At 39.4% G+C, this 15,857-nt stretch overlaps 1 protein-coding gene across 1 annotated transcript in view; it reads right to left on the bottom strand.

The window, feature by feature from the left end:
- Window positions 1-1,258: 1,258 nt before the first annotated feature.
- The window catches only part of MAP3K7CL (MAP3K7 C-terminal like), an 83,400-nt gene continuing 68,801 nt past the window's right edge, over window positions 1,259-15,857 (bottom strand). The window contains exon 4 of the mRNA XM_006862515.1: window positions 1,259-1,439. Coding sequence (XP_006862577.1) covers window positions 1,259-1,439 — 181 coding nt within the window. The remainder of the gene's footprint in view (window positions 1,440-15,857) is intronic.

Here is a 15,857-nt window from a genome sequence, read left to right as displayed (position 1 = left end):
AACACAATTACTTCAGTTGAGAAACACTGGTCTATCCTCGGTCATTTCTTGTTTTAATCAATTTTTCAAATGATTTCTGGGTAGATTTCTCAGGACACAATGACATCATATTTAGAATGAGAGCTGAGTCATTTGTATGAGAAACCCACAGACATTTCCAAGAAAAGGGACCTCACTTCTTTCTTGGGACATATACATACACCTAAAAGAAAATTCTGATTATGGTTAGGCAATCCCTACTTTTAGTATAAGAGGACTAAGAAAGAGGCAAAATACAAACAGACAGTTTTGATCCGTGTTTAATGAAAAAAGTTACATCAATAGAAATGGACATATAACAAAGAGATCCATTTGGTAAAATATGGTGGTAAGTAGAGCAGGGGAGAAATCATTTTAAGCCTCAATTTACTCGTATGTTCCTATTACTGATGACTGATCCAAAATATGTCTTTAAATCCAAACCAAAGTGATAGTTGTACTTTCACTAATGTTTTCATGGGTGTTTACCAAGGTAATGTCCAAATTATACTTTTCCCCCATGCCCTTAGGACACATGCAAGTGAGGGCAGAGATGTTGAGTGTGAGGTAATGTGGCGTGAAGAAAATGCAACCTTATCTGTTTCTTTATTACAACAGCAAGTTAGCACTAGCCAATGTGCTTTTGGCACAAGCATACTTTCTGCTCATATTTTCATGAGAAAGCTTTTTTGACACGTGACCATTTATTCTAAGTACGATCAATCATTGAGGGATTAATCTGACTGGTAAACATAAATATATACACAGAAGTTTCTGCTGGTTTAGATTTGAGCACATTTGAAATAGTAAAGGCATGAACTTCGAAAATATGCAGAGAATGAACTGCAGTGAACATTTCACTGGTTAGTTTCATGGCTTAATTCTGTTCAGCTCATGATTCTTAGTGGGACCAGTTCATACTCTATTTTGATCATCTTCCACCCTGGCGTACAGTTTGATATCTGCCTAAATAAGAAGAGAAAAAAAAATACCATGGGAACAATTTTTAATCTCCGAAAACATATAATGGGAAAACATTCAGTTTAATTATCATATTTAAATAAAAGATCCTTTCTCTCGGGCTAGAAGGTAGCAAGCATTAAACTCATTATAGGCTTTTGTCATGTGGGTAATAAAGAAAAGCTATAATAGACTTTACTCTTATCCCTTTCAAAGAAAATTCTTTTGGCCAGCACACAGCAGTCACCAACCTCTGATGCTCACATTGAATAGTTTAAAGTTAGGATGAGCCCTGTCTCTTCTGATACTGTATTCTAAGTTTTTCCAGTTGTTCTACACATTGTGACTGAGCCAGCTTCAATGTCCGGTTCTCCTCCGTCAGCGCCTCATACTCCCGAGCTAGTTGTGCAGCATCCACCTTCTCCTTTTCCGCCTGATCCAACTTGGCAATGAGCTCCTTTCTGAAGATTCAAGAGCACAGGAGGAAATACAAAATTTAATGCAAAAAAAATCAAATTATGTACTAATAGCATAATAGAAATAAAATGCTCCCAGTTTGACTATATTTACTTGTCTCCAATAATAGTTTTTTCAGGCTTCACAAGTTTTTACTGTTACTGTTAAGTGTTAGAATAGAACTGCTTTAGAGGGTTTTCAATGGCTGATTTTTTTGGGGGGCGGGGGTTGGGGAGGCAGTAGATCACCAGGCCTTTCTTCTGAGGTACCTCAGGGTGGGTTCAAACTGCTACCTTTTGATTAGCAGCAAAGTGCTTTCTTAATCATTTCTACCACCTATAGGCTCCTTACAAGTTTTAAATCCCTTTATATTAGTCTAACACCTCTACCAGACAGAACCAAAACACCACACACACACACACACAATAAAAAACACCACACACACACAAAACCCAAAGTTCCTTGAACCATAAAAAAAAAATAAAACTGATCTTTTTAAGGGTATGATATACTATAAAAATGATAATTTATAAAATAGCAGAATCAATTTCTAATTTTTATAACTTTGGTGGTGGTGGTGGTGTTAAGTGCTGTCAAGTTGATTCTGACTCACAGCAACCCTGTATGGGTTTCCAAGGAGCAGCTGGTGAGCTTTAACCACCTACCTTGCAGTTCAAACGACTTTGCTGTCTGACACATTAGCCCACAGCACCACACCAGGACTTTAATTTTTATAACTTTGTTGTTATGTGCCATGGAGTTGGTTCCAACTCATAGCGACCCTGTACAGGGTTTCTGAGGCTGTAAATCTTTACAGGAGCAGAAAGCCTCATCTTTCTCCCTGCCAATTGTCTTGTAGGTAAGAGAACTATGATGTGTCCTTTATGTAATCTCTGTCCTCCAAAATTCATTTTTTATCATCATTTGTTTTCCTATTTCTGATGTCAACAAATCTTCAATAGGTTTCTTTAAACTAAAGCTTCACAACAATTATTATTTCCCATGTCTTTTCATATTGTTGTTAGGTGCCAATCAAGTCGCTTCAAACTCATAGCAGCCCTGTATAGGATCTCTGAGGATTGGTTGGTGAGTTTGAATCACTGATCTTGTGGTTCAAACCAATCTTATGGTCCACTCTTTACATATATGTTGCAGCCCTAATTAACAAAAGATCCCTGGGTGGTGTAAGCAGTCTGAAGTGGACTACTAACCTAAAGGCTGGCGGTTCAAACAAACCCAGGAACACCACAGAATAAAGGCCTGGTGATTTGTTTCCATGAAAATTACAGCCAAGAACTCTGTGGGAACGTTCTATTGCAAAACACATGAGTCCAAATCAACTTGAGTGCCGCACCCTGAGTTAGGTTTATTTCAGTCAATAAACAATGCATCTACATTTGGGGCCAGCCTCCTTGAATTAAGGTAGCAAGATGAGGATACTGGAGGGAACTTGCAGTGACAACAGATTAAACAAATGCAGTTCTCAATAAATATTCATAAATAATTCTTTGATATCATCATACATATTATATATGGCACTGAACATTCACAGCCCATGTGAAATGTTCAGTGGGATTTAAAAACATAACCCAAGAAGATACCAGACTCAATCCCCATATGTTGTTGTTGTTAAGTGTCATCTAGTTGGTGCTGACCCAGATTGGCCCTATATAGAGTTTCCAAGTAGCAGCTGGTGAACTTGAACCACCAACCTTGCGGTTCAAACCAACTTAGCAGTCCAGCACATTAACCCACAGGACCAGTTAATTCTAAACTAGATCAACTCTATCGAAATTCACCTTTGCCTCAATAAAAGCCTATGCTACATTTCTTTCTCAACTGTGGGATGAAGAAAATATGAAGGTCAGATACGTAGGACAGACTTTATAAATGTTTTCTAGATGGGTTTCCTAGAGGCAGGGCTTTGTTATTACATTACATTAGATAGCTGAATGCAGTATATAGTCGAATGTTGTTTTGCTGTTGTTGTTAGTTGCCATCATATCAATTCCTTATCATATGTACAGAGTAGAATTGCTCCGTGGGGTTTTCAAGGCCTGTGTCTGAGGCACTTCTGGAAAGGTTTAAACTGCCAACCTTTCAGATAATAGTCAAGTACTTAATCATTTGTGCCATCCAGGGATTCCTCCTTAATGTATAATACATGTAAATAGTGTCTTCCTTAAGGAGCCCTGGTAGCTGAAGGGATTACGAGCTGGATGTAATTCAAATCTGCCAGGCGCACCATGGGCAAAATATGAGGCTTTCTGCTCTCATAAAGATTTACAGCCTTGGAAACCCTACACAGGGTTGCTATAAAAAGGAACTAACCACACCATTACCAGTGTCTTCCCTACACTGTCACACCATTTTCTCCTTTTGATCCATCCCTTCTATTGGCCACATTTCTGGTCTTCTCCTTTTCCTTCTTCCTCTGATTAGATATTGATCTGATGCTATATCTTATGGTGTTAAGTGTCATTGAGTGAGTTCCAACCCCTAGTGTCCCTGAATAGGGTTTCTGAGGAGCAGCTAGTGAGCTTGAACTGCCAACCTTGCAATTCAAACAGACCTTGCAGTCTAGCGCATTAACTCACAGTGCCACACCAGGACTCCACTATATAACATAGAGAGAAGAAAAAGGGAAGGATAAATTGCTAAAGGAGTCCCTGGATGGTGCACTCAGCTGCTAAATGAAAAGCTGGAGGTTGAGTCCACCAAGTGATACCCCAGGACAAAAGCCTGACAATCTATTTCCAAAACTTCAGCCAATGAAAACCCTATGTAGCACAGTTCCATTTTAACACACATGAGGTTCCCATGAGTCTGAGTCAACATGAATATAGCTGGCTTTAAATTACTGCAAACCAATAATACTCAAGTGTATAAACAAGGCCATGGCCACTGGGAATCGGGGAGGGGATGGAGTGTTCCTGATCAAAAACCCAATCTATCATATGCCAATGATCCAGAACCAGAAAATAGGCTAACCAGCTCATCTCAGTGAGTTAGGTCATTAGTCTCCAAATATTTTGGGTTGTGCAATAATACTAATAGTAAAAAGAAATGTTGACATAGTCCTATGTTTGTGTGCATATATAAATTATATAAATATGCTACTATACTGTGGAGTCCTGGTGTGGCATTGTGGGTTAATGCGCTGGACTGCAAGGTCAGTTTGAATCACACGGTCGGCAGTTGAAGCTCACCAGCCACTTCTTGGAAACCCTATACAGGGTCGCTACGGGTCAGAACCGACTCGATGACAAACAACAAAAAGTAATAGTGTGGTGCAGTGAATTATCTAATGTCTCTTCTAGCCATAGTGCATTAACTCCCACCAAACCACATTTCTGCCCTGCTGGGTCTGGGTAAGAGAAGGTGGGAGATGATACTGATACGATGACATGATTCAGTTATGGATGTTAGCAGAGTTCACTGCAAAAACTTGAAACTTTCATACAGGTTTAAAGTGAGCCATTTCAGAAGCATCACTACCATCAAAGAAGAAGAACCAGCAGTGGAGTGAGTCCTTTAGATGCTGAGATCCCTGCACACTGAACCTCCTCACCCAGGGACAGAATGCCGTGACACCAGAGGAGTAGCAGAGAAGCAGCAGTAGAACCGAGTGTCAGAGCATGAGACACAGCAGTAGACTTCCCAACCCATGAGCAAGTAAAACTGAGTGACTTTGGGCTGGAAGCTTGCTTGTAGAGTGGGCACCTCCAGACACTTGAGTAGGGGAGCTAGAGCCTTCAGGCTGAGGCTTAGGGTAGAATGGTGTGTCCTGTGGGCATCTATCAGCAACTGATGGGAACAACTGTGCCCTGAGCATTTCTGATCACAAATTGTAACCTGTTAACTTCTCTATTAATCCCTTAACTGTGAGTATGGTAACTGAGTCCTATGTGGCCACTGTAAGGAATTATCAAACCAGACTGAACAGAGAGGGCCATGAGAAACTGCTCAGTGTTCATTTTTCACATATACTAATGTATTTTGTACCTTATAAAGCATATACAAATTTAGATACTTAAAAGGGTAAGATGGAATGCTAAAATTATTGAGTTCATAGAGGAACAAGATATTGTTATAGTCTCAAAGTATCTTACCACAGATTACTTATTAAGTGCAAAGGGAAATGTATGGAGAAACCTAGTAAACCACCTTGAATAAGTGATCAAACCTGACCTCACCAGTCATGGGACAAACGTGTATCGCATACACTGAGCAAAACACAGATTCATTTCTGTGGCATTCCTGCCACAAATGCTTAACTGGAATCTAATCATGAGGAACACCAGGCAACTTCAAACTGAGGGTAATCACTAGCCCATTCTCTTTAAAGAACTGTTTCAGACTTAGAGGGCTACACTAGATTTAAAGAGACCATAGAGAAATGATAGTTACATGCAAAGTATAATCCTGCACTGAGGGAAAAAACCTTTATGAAGGACATTAATGGGGAATTGGTGCAGTTTGAACAAAGATTGTGAATTAGATAATTTTACTGTCTCTATTAGAGCTGCAGTAATAGCCTCAAACATGCCAGCAATCATGAAAATGGCACCATAGAGGGCAATGTTTTATTCTATTAAACATAGGGTTGCCAGGAATGAGAGTCAACTTAATGCAACAACAACAACAACTGTATTCATGCTAAATTTCCAGATTCAAATGATTATACTTAGTTATAAACAAACAAACAAACAAAAAGGAGTCTTGGTGTGGCACTGTACATTAATGCAATGGACTGCAAAGTCAGTTTGAACTCTCAAAGGCCTGCAATTCAAGCTCACTAGCTGCTCCTCAGAAACCCTACACAGTTTTGCTATGGGTCGGACCCAACTTTACGGCACTTAATAACAACAACAACATAACAAAAATGATGAAGATGGTGGTGGTTGCATTCCACAAAGTCAATTCCAACTCCTAGCAACCCTGCATAGGGTTTCTAAGGCTGTCCTGCTGCAGGATAATGCACTAGACTGCAAGATCAGTTTGAACTGCAGTCAGTGGTTCAAACCAACCAGCAGTGCCTTGGAAACCCTATTCAGGGTCACTCTGGATTGGAATCGACTCAACAGCACTTAACAACAACATAACAAAAATATCAGAAGTAGATGGATTTAATATATGGAATTTTATTCTCTCATAGTTTTGGAGGCTAGATGTCTAAGTTCAGAGTGCCAGCACTAGGAAAAGACTTTCTCTGTCAGCTCTGGTGTTGTTGTTGGTAAGTACCGTGGAGTCGGTTCCGACTCATAGTGACCCTGCACAGGGTTTCTGAGGCTGTAAATCTTTCTGGGAGCAGAACACCTCATCTTTCCCCTGCAGAACAGCTGGTAGTTTCAAACTGCTGACCTTGAGGTTGGCAGCCCAACTCATAACCACTATGCTACCAGAGCTTCTCTGAGGGAAGGTTTTTTTCATCTTTTCAACATCTGGTGTTCCTTAAAGATCTCCATGTCTTGGCATCAGTCTTCCCCTGGGTCTAGGAGGTTCTCAGTGTAGGGACATAGGTCCAAAGGACATGCTCCACTTCTGGCTCTTCTTTCTAGGTGGTAGTCAGGATTCTCTGATCTCTGCTTGCTCGTTTAATCTCTTTATATCTCATAAAATATTGACTCAAAATACAGCCTAATCCTGTAGAATGTATATACACCTCATTATCATAACTGTACCTAACACTGCCTCATTAACATCATAGAGGAGAACTGGTGTGGTGCTGGGGGCTAACGTGCTGGACTGCAGAGTCAGTTTGAACTGCAAAATTGGTGGTTCAAGCTCACCAGCTGCTCCTCAGAAATCCTATACAGGGTCACTATGGGTTGAAACTAACTCGACAGCACTTAACAACATCATCATCATAGAGGTTAGGATTTGCAAAACATAGGATAATTAGATCAGATCACAAAATAGAGGATAATTACTAAGAATCATGTTCTAACAAAATTAACACATATTTTGGTGGGACATACTTTAATCTATAATATATACCTTGGTTAAGGGAGAATGTCTTTATTCTTAGAAAATATTAAATGGATTATTTAAGCAATGGGTCCTGATGGTGTGTGTGTCTGTGTGTGTGTGTATATATATGGAGTCCTGGTATGGTGCTGTAGGATAAGCACTGGACTGCAAAGTTGGTTTGAAATGCAAGGTCAGCAATACAAACTCACCAACTACTCCTTGAAAACCCTATGCAGAGTCTCTGAGTGAAAGCCCATGCAATAGCATTTAACAAAAAACAAAAGCATAGATAGATAGACAGACAGATAGACAGATAGACGGACGGACGGACGGACGGACGGACGGACGGACAGACAGACAGACAGACAGACAGACAGACAGACAGACAGACAGATAGATAGATAGATAGATAGATAGATAGATAGATAGATAGATGAATACAGGGCAAAAAGTATTGCTGCATCCACTGAATCGTTGTCATCTTGTCTAGATGGGTCTGGTGAAAGGATATGCAGATAAGATTCATTTGATTCAATAGTAATTGTTATCATACTAATTGCAGTCATCACAATTATAAAGGTAGAAGTTGTGTAACAAAAAGGGGGAGTAGTTAATATCACATTTCAGGAACAGAAGACCCTAAGACCATCAAGAGAGAAGATCATGAGCAGAACATGTCAAGCAGAGAAGCATTGACACCAAAGATGGAGACAGAGATGATGGCATGGAGAGATAGAGCAGCTGAGGACTCTAGACTCATGGAAAGAGAAAGGCTGTGTGCTGGCAGGCAGGAGGCTGGCTTGCATAATGTGCCCTTTGGTTGTTTAAACAATTATATATTCCTGTGTATTTTTGTGTACATTATAAAAAAAAAGGGGGGGAACAGAAGCAAATACTATTAATCGATAATGCATGGAGGGGATTGTAATCATTGTAATGAAACAACATATGATAGGTTGAATGCAAAACTGATGTTCTCCCAAGTAAACCATCACTCAATTCACAATATAAGCTTTAAAATAAAATAAAAGTATTGCTAGACAATCATAGAAACCTTTATGAAACAAAAATATCAAAATATGAAGCTACTTTTTCTTGGCATATCTCCATCTAGGATACTTATGAAGGCAGAGTTACCATTTCTCCAATGCTTCCCCCAAAGAATTCTGTCTTCTACAATCAAAAAGGCAGTTTTAATATACTTGAGGGACTCAAACTATTTATGTGCCTTTGAAAGATACTTTGAGTTTTAAGATTGAAAGAAATCTGAAGGGGCAAAATCAGACCTGTGAATGGGGTAAAGTTTCCCAGCAAAATTCTCATAGGCCAGCCCTTGCTACCCTCAGAGAACAAGCAGGTGCATTGTCATGATGAGAAAAAGTTCTTGGTGCAATTTTCCTGGCCTTTTTCTTACCAATCCAATTTTCAATTTTCTTGTAAAAGTCCCTATGAAAGTCCTGTGTCCTATGAGAAAATCTGTCAAGACTACCCCATTTAGAATCCAGACACAGTCACTATAACCTTCTGAGTTGTCCTCTGTGCCTTGAACTAAACTAGCCCAGTAGATTCCCTCCTGGTAGGATAAGCACTAGACTACTAACTGCAAAGTCGGTGGTTCAAACCCACAAGCCACCCCTCACAAGTCCTATTCAAGATCTCTATGAGTAAGAACCAACTCAACAGCGCTTAACAAGCAGATCTCCTCAGAAGTCACTGTTTTGATTTGACCTTGCTCTCTCGATTCTATTGATAATCGAGAATCATCCCATAAAATTGTGTTCTTTAGCTTCAATCTTGCTTAAAAGACTGATGGAAAGATCAGCTCTTTAAGCTAGCTGATCTTTGCTCAACTCTTGGCGTCTATCAAACTGAAAGCTTGCTGAGGCCAAGATTGTCACTTAAAATTGAAAATGTCAGATTATGTGAGGCTCCATGCTCAGTAGTTATCATATAAATAGTAATTATATAGTTTTTTTCATCCATTTCTGGACTTCAGCCAGTTTTTCTATTCATCAAAATTGACAGTCTTCCGTCTCTTTATTCATCTTTGAAGGCTTAAATCGTCAAGATTTTGACCTTCCTTTAAAACATTTGATCCATTTAAAAATTGTTTTTTTATGTAGGATGGCATTCCTGTAAACTTGTTGCAAAGTTTAATGATTTTGGATGGTGTCCACTTGGGCTTTGTTAAAAAGCTGATATTAGCCCTGACCTCAAAATCATTTCTATTCCATAGTATAAAAACTATCTTTTTGAATATGCCCTAATGAAACTAAGACAAGAATATTACTGAAAGAACTTGTCTGCAGGCATCTACTGAGTGCAGACATGTTTAAACACATTTTATTTGGCTTTAGCCTATACATGTATGAAGGAGTCCTGGTGTGGCACTGTGGGTTAATGCGCCAGACTGCAAAGCCATTTGAACTGCAAGGTCGGCAGTTCAAGGTCATCAGCTGCTCCTCAGAAACCCTATACAGGGTCACTATGGGTCAGAACTGATTTGATGGCACTTTACAACAACAAGAACACATATGCATGAACAGAACCCTAGAAGCAATGCTACCTGACTTACTCTTGGATATATATGTGTGTATATACATATACACATACATAGAGAGACACATGCAAGCTCACACGTGGTCAGGAGAATAAGATTCTAGCAACTGGGAAAATTGTTAGTAATTGGTGAATCTAGGAAAAGGGTGTATGGGAGTTTTTTTAGATTTAAATTTTTTTTCCTATGAACTTGAAATTTTAATTCCAAAAACTAAACTAACCAGAACAAAAAGAAGATTGAAATCAAAGTTGTAGTATTTTCTGTCTACATGCAGTGAATTACCTTATGTATTCATTTTGGTGACCATTGAATGAAACCAAGTACTGGGGAAAAGTACCCTTTCAAAGACAAATCTGAAAGTGAATATGACTACTAAAATCTCCTTTGTACTCTTATTGATCTTTGGATGCTTATGATGTTGAGAATATAATGTTGTTGCTGTTGTGAAGTGCCGTTGAGTCTATCCCGACCCATAGCGACCCTGTATAGGGTTTCCAAGGAGCAGATAGTGAGCTTGAACCACTGACCTTGCAGTTCAAACAACTTTGCAGTCTGATGCATTAGCCCACAGCCCCACTCCAGGACTCCAGAGATAGTTTGTTATTGTTGTTGTTGTTATGTGCCGTGGAGTCGGTTCTGACTCATAGCAACCCTGCACAGGGTTTCCGAGGCTGTAAATCTTTACGGGAGCAGAAAACCTCATCTTTCTCCCGCGGAATAGTTGGTAGTTTCAAACTGCTGACCTTGCGGCTTGCAGCCCGATTCATAACCACTACGCTACCAGAGATAGTTAAATACTGTAAAATGGACTGTGACTCAAGGCAACTTTATAAATTAAACATCAGCATTTTTGACCCATCATTAGTGGTTACTGGATCAAACTATCTCATCAAGGATCTGTCTCACCCTCATTGGCCCTCTATTTCACCAAGCACAATGTCCCTCGCTAGCATCCCTCTTCATGGCATTTCCAAAGCAAGCAGGTCAGACTGTATTCTGTTGGGATCCATAAGGTTTTCATTGGTTAATATTCAGAAGTAGATCACCAGGCCTTTATTCCTAGTTTGACTTTGGAAGCTCTGCTGAAAACTGTCTAGTATTGTGACCTTGTTTGTATCTGAAACACCATAGTCTAACACTAGAGCAACATGCAAAACACCTAATAAATATTTTGCTGAATGAATAATTGAAGGACCTTCAATTTGCGGTCAGCAAAAACCAAAAACTCTGACTCTATAAATATATGGCCATCATAAATAATGTTTTTTTAAAAAACATATATTTTGTATTTCATCACATTTTATAAGCTAGTGTTCTTGTGTTGTTTTTTATCTCCTTATTTAATTTGATCCTCCTGACAAGTCCATGTGGTATATAGAGCAAGTGTCATTAATTATCCCATTTTAAAAATGAGAAAACAGAAACTTAATGTGTTCATTTAACTGAAAAAATCACACAGCTAATAATAGCCAGAAAAAAACCACATTCTTCTGATGAAATGTTTAGAGCTTTTCAACCCTAAGCATAGTTTAAGCAGTAAATAGGATAATTAAATATTGATTAGTAAAATGCCTCCTATAACTATTTTAAAGAAATTGCTAAATAAACCTACATAAGAAAATCCTCCACCCACAGAATCTTTTATTCCTGTTCTACTTTTGTGTTTTCAAATTAGCTGTGTAGTACAAATAATTCAAGTGACAAAGTTTTGCTTTCAAATACTGGTCTGGGAATGGAAACTATTTTCCTACTTCCTTATATGACCTTATTTAATAATCCCAAAGTCATCTATGGTTAGTTTTGACTGGTAGGGATAATAAACCATAACATCACAGATTTTACAATTAAATGGAATCATAGAGTACTTCTAGTGCAATCTTCTCACATCATAGAAAGTCAATAATAATTTCTCCAGAACAGAAACCAAAATGACTCAAGTGAGAGTTTAGGAAATTAGCATCCATGTGTTTGGTAAGCAATCAATGAAAACTGTCAAGATATCTATTATTCCCTGTCTAAGACCTATTTATATAAACATATTTATGTTCAACCTTTGTTGTTGTTGTTGTTATTTGCCATCGAGTCGGTACCGACCCATAGCAACCTTATGCACAGAACGCTAGCAATTTATAATTAAACTCTGGTACATCAAACTACAAAGACAATCTTATAAAGGGAAGATCTGAGGAACAAATCAGTATCTGGAAAACTAGAGTGTGCGCCTGCCTTTGATTTCTTGTTTATCATTTTTTATCATTCCTTTCCATTTAACGTGATGTGAAGGTTGAAGACCGTACATACAAGATTGTTATTTTGAAAGTCAAGAAACTGCAACATGGTTTTCGGAATTTTGTACCTAAACAGTGAAAATCTTAGCAATAGATCATCTTCTGCCCTTATCCTCAACTACTTGCCTGGAAAACATTTTATTTACAAAAACAAATGGATAGGATGAAAATCCAAGTGAGTTGGTCGAGAGAACTTTGAAACTCTGGGAAAACTAATTCCCAAATTAAGGATATTCTTTGTGCTTAATAAGGATGAGACATGGGTTCATCATTAGGACAAATGTGCCAGGGAGACTACTCAGAAAAGGCAAAATTCTACACAGTTTAGCTCCAATTAACTAATGAGTTTTGGATTGTAATGTTATAATACAATTTTCATTGTTATTTTCCAACTCATAGTGACCTTATGGGTACACAGTAGAATTGTTCCATTGGATTCTCAAGGCTGGGATCTTCAGGTAGCAGATTACCAGACCTGTCTTCTGAGTGGATATAAACCACCAAATTTTGGCCAGTAGTAAACTGTTTAACTGTTTAAACCACCCAAGCAATCTAAATAATAAAATAATAAACTATAGTAAAATATAATCTCTGCATTATAGGGAGAATTTTATTCTTTAAATAGGGATTTAGACTGTACTGTTGCTGGTTCTTGAGAGGGACATATGTTCTAGTACAAATATTCATACACTAAGGAGAAGAAGTAGAGGCTACAAGATTACAAGAAGGATGTGAAGATCTACCTTCACGTTATGCAGGTAAAGGAACAATAAATCATATGGACTGAGATTTCCAAAGTCTGGTCTAGACTGTTGTTGTTGTTAGGTGCCATCGAGTCAGTAACAACTCATAGCAACCTTATGTACAACAGAACAAAATACCACCCTGTCCTGCACCAACCTCACAATCGTTACTACACTTGAGCCCATTGTTGCTACCACTGTTCCAATCCATCTTGTTGGGGTTATGGTGTCAAAAATCTACAATATTCCATAGAAACAAATATATCAATATATTTTGAGAGTCAAAGAGCAACACTATATCCTTGCAGCTTTAACTTTGGCACGATTGGTGTTTGGGACCATACAATTCTTTGCTATGAAGGGCTGTTCTTTATTTATTAAATGCCTGCTGTAAGTCAAAGGAACTCTGATTAAGTGCTCAGGTGATAACTGAAAGGTTAGTGGTTTGAACCCTCACAACAACTCTGCAGAATAAAGACCTGGAGATCAGTTCCTATAAAGGTCACAGAAAACCCTACAAAGGCAGTTTCATTTGATGGCATCTGGCAAAACAAAAGGATCCATTGCCATCAAGTCTATTCCAACTAATAATAGCCCTATGTTGTTGTTGTGAAGAGCCGTCAAGTCAGTTCTGACTCATAGTGACCCTGTATAGGGTTTCCAAGGAGCAACTGGTGAGTTTGAACCACCAACATTGCAGTTCAAATGGCTTTGCAGTCTGGTCCATTAACCCACAGTGCCACACCAGGAATAGCCCTATAGGACACAGTAAGTTTTTTCCTTTGGATTTGCAAGGCTGTAAACCTTTATAGGAGCAGACAGCCTCATCTTTCTCTCAGAATGGTTGGAGGTTTGAACTGCCAACCTTGTGATTAGCAGTCCAGTGCCTAATTTATAGCATCACAAAGGCTCCTTGATAGCATCTGCAGTGCAGTAAATTACTTAATATGGCTCTTCTAGTCATAGTCTTGATGTTGTTGTTGTTAAGTGCCGTTGAGTCGGGTCCGACCCATAGCGACCCTGTACAGGGTTTCCGAGGGTGTAAATCTTTACGGGAGTAGAAAGCCTCATCTTTCTCCCGCGGAGCAGCTGGTAGTTTCGAACCGCTGACGTTAAGGTTCGCAGCCCGATTCGTAACCACTACGCTACCAGAGCTCCTTGATAACTCCTACCAAATGACTAGGTAGGACCAGGATAATAAAGTGCTTGTGGCCCACCAAGGGGATTGTAAGTTTGCTAATAATATAAGGTCATGGCAACCCTTGCGTGGGTTGTTGTTGTTGTTGTAAAGTGCCATCAAGTTGGTTCTGACGCATGATGACCCTTTATAAGGTTTCCAAGAGTGACTGGTGGGTTTGAACTGCCGACCTTGTAGTTGGCAGTCCAGCACTTATCCTACAGCACCACAGCAGGACTCCTTATTCATCTAGATACTTCTAAAAGAAATTGCTGTTGATAAGTGCCATCAAGTCGGTTCCAACGTTTAGTGACCCTGTATAGGGTTTCCAAGGAACGACTAGTAAGTTTGAAACACCAATATTTTGGTTCACCCCGACCTTGTAGTCCAGTGCTTATCCTATAGCACTACACCAAGTGGTAAGAAATTGTTGTTGCTTTTGTTATGTGCCGTGGAGTCAGTTCCGACTCATGGCGACCACGTACAGGGTTTCTGAGGCTGTAAATCTCTACGGAAGCAGAAAGCCTCATCTTTCTGCCGCGGAACAAACAGCTGATAGTTTCAAACTTCTGACCTTGTGGTTTGCAGCCTGATTCAGAAACACTACGCTACTAGAGCTCCAGTTGGGCCTCATTAAAAAAAGTTTTTATCAGTGATGTATATGATGATATAAAACAACAGTCTCTAGTTAAAAAACAAAACAAAGCAACACAGTATCTAAGCATACGTATAATCAGTTGTGGTTGAGTTGATTCTAATTCATGATTACTAGGCTTTAAAAAGAGCCAATTCCAAAGCAGAGGGAAGACCTTATGATGATCAGGAAAGAAGAGTTGGTAGTAGAGTACCTCCTTTGTACCCAAGATTCCTGTGCTAAAAACTTCCTAGGTTTCTGAAGAATCAGACAGAGGGAAGGCAGTGAGAGATGGCAGCACAAATTGTGAGAACCTAAAGAGGGGCAGTAAATGATGTGATTGGCTTCCTGGCCCTTGGAGTGAGAAAACTGAGTGCCTTCTGGTATAAGACTTGCTATTGGAGTAGAGTGCTTCTGGGCATTTGATGGAACTAGGTTTGCCAACCCATGAAGCTACAGTTGAGTACTTTTGACCCAAGGCTTACTGGAGGACTAGGGTGTCTTTGGACATCCTCAAAGCTAAAAGAGCTTTGTGACAGATACTCAAGCAGGGCAGAAGCCAGACTGAGAGAGCAAAGGTCAGAGAAACCTGCCTCTGGGCATGGTTGAGAAGAAACTGTTCTGACTGAAGAACTGTATCCCAAGTGTTACTGAACCTGAACTTAATCCATGAAAACCCTCTACCAGGGAGGAGGCAGGGCTTGGTGGCAGCTAGAGTGGAGGTGCAGTGAAGTTCGCTGTCAGCCATACCACAGAATACCAGGCAAAGCAGATCCAGGGCAGAGCTCCAAAACTCAGAACCACATAGTTAGGAATATTTTTAAAGTTTAAAGGCTTATAGCTAGTGGAACTTGAAGCTGAAGTAAGAAATCGTGTACTTTTGAATCTGCCAGGCTTGGGGGCACGGAGTCGACATCTTGGGTGAGATCAAATGGCAAGACCAAGTGAGGGAGCAGAAACAACATGGAAAAACACCACAGGAACCTTGGAACAAAAGTGGACAATACACATCAGTTTTGCTTTATTCTGATTTTTTTTTTTTTTTTTT

Source organism: Chrysochloris asiatica, unplaced genomic scaffold, assembly GCF_000296735.1.
Source record: "Chrysochloris asiatica unplaced genomic scaffold, ChrAsi1.0 scaffold00049, whole genome shotgun sequence".
Classification (NCBI taxonomy): Eukaryota; Metazoa; Chordata; class Mammalia; order Afrosoricida; family Chrysochloridae; genus Chrysochloris; species Chrysochloris asiatica.
The sequence above is the reverse complement of the archived record's forward strand: the minus strand, read 5'-3'. Positions and strand labels throughout refer to the sequence as shown.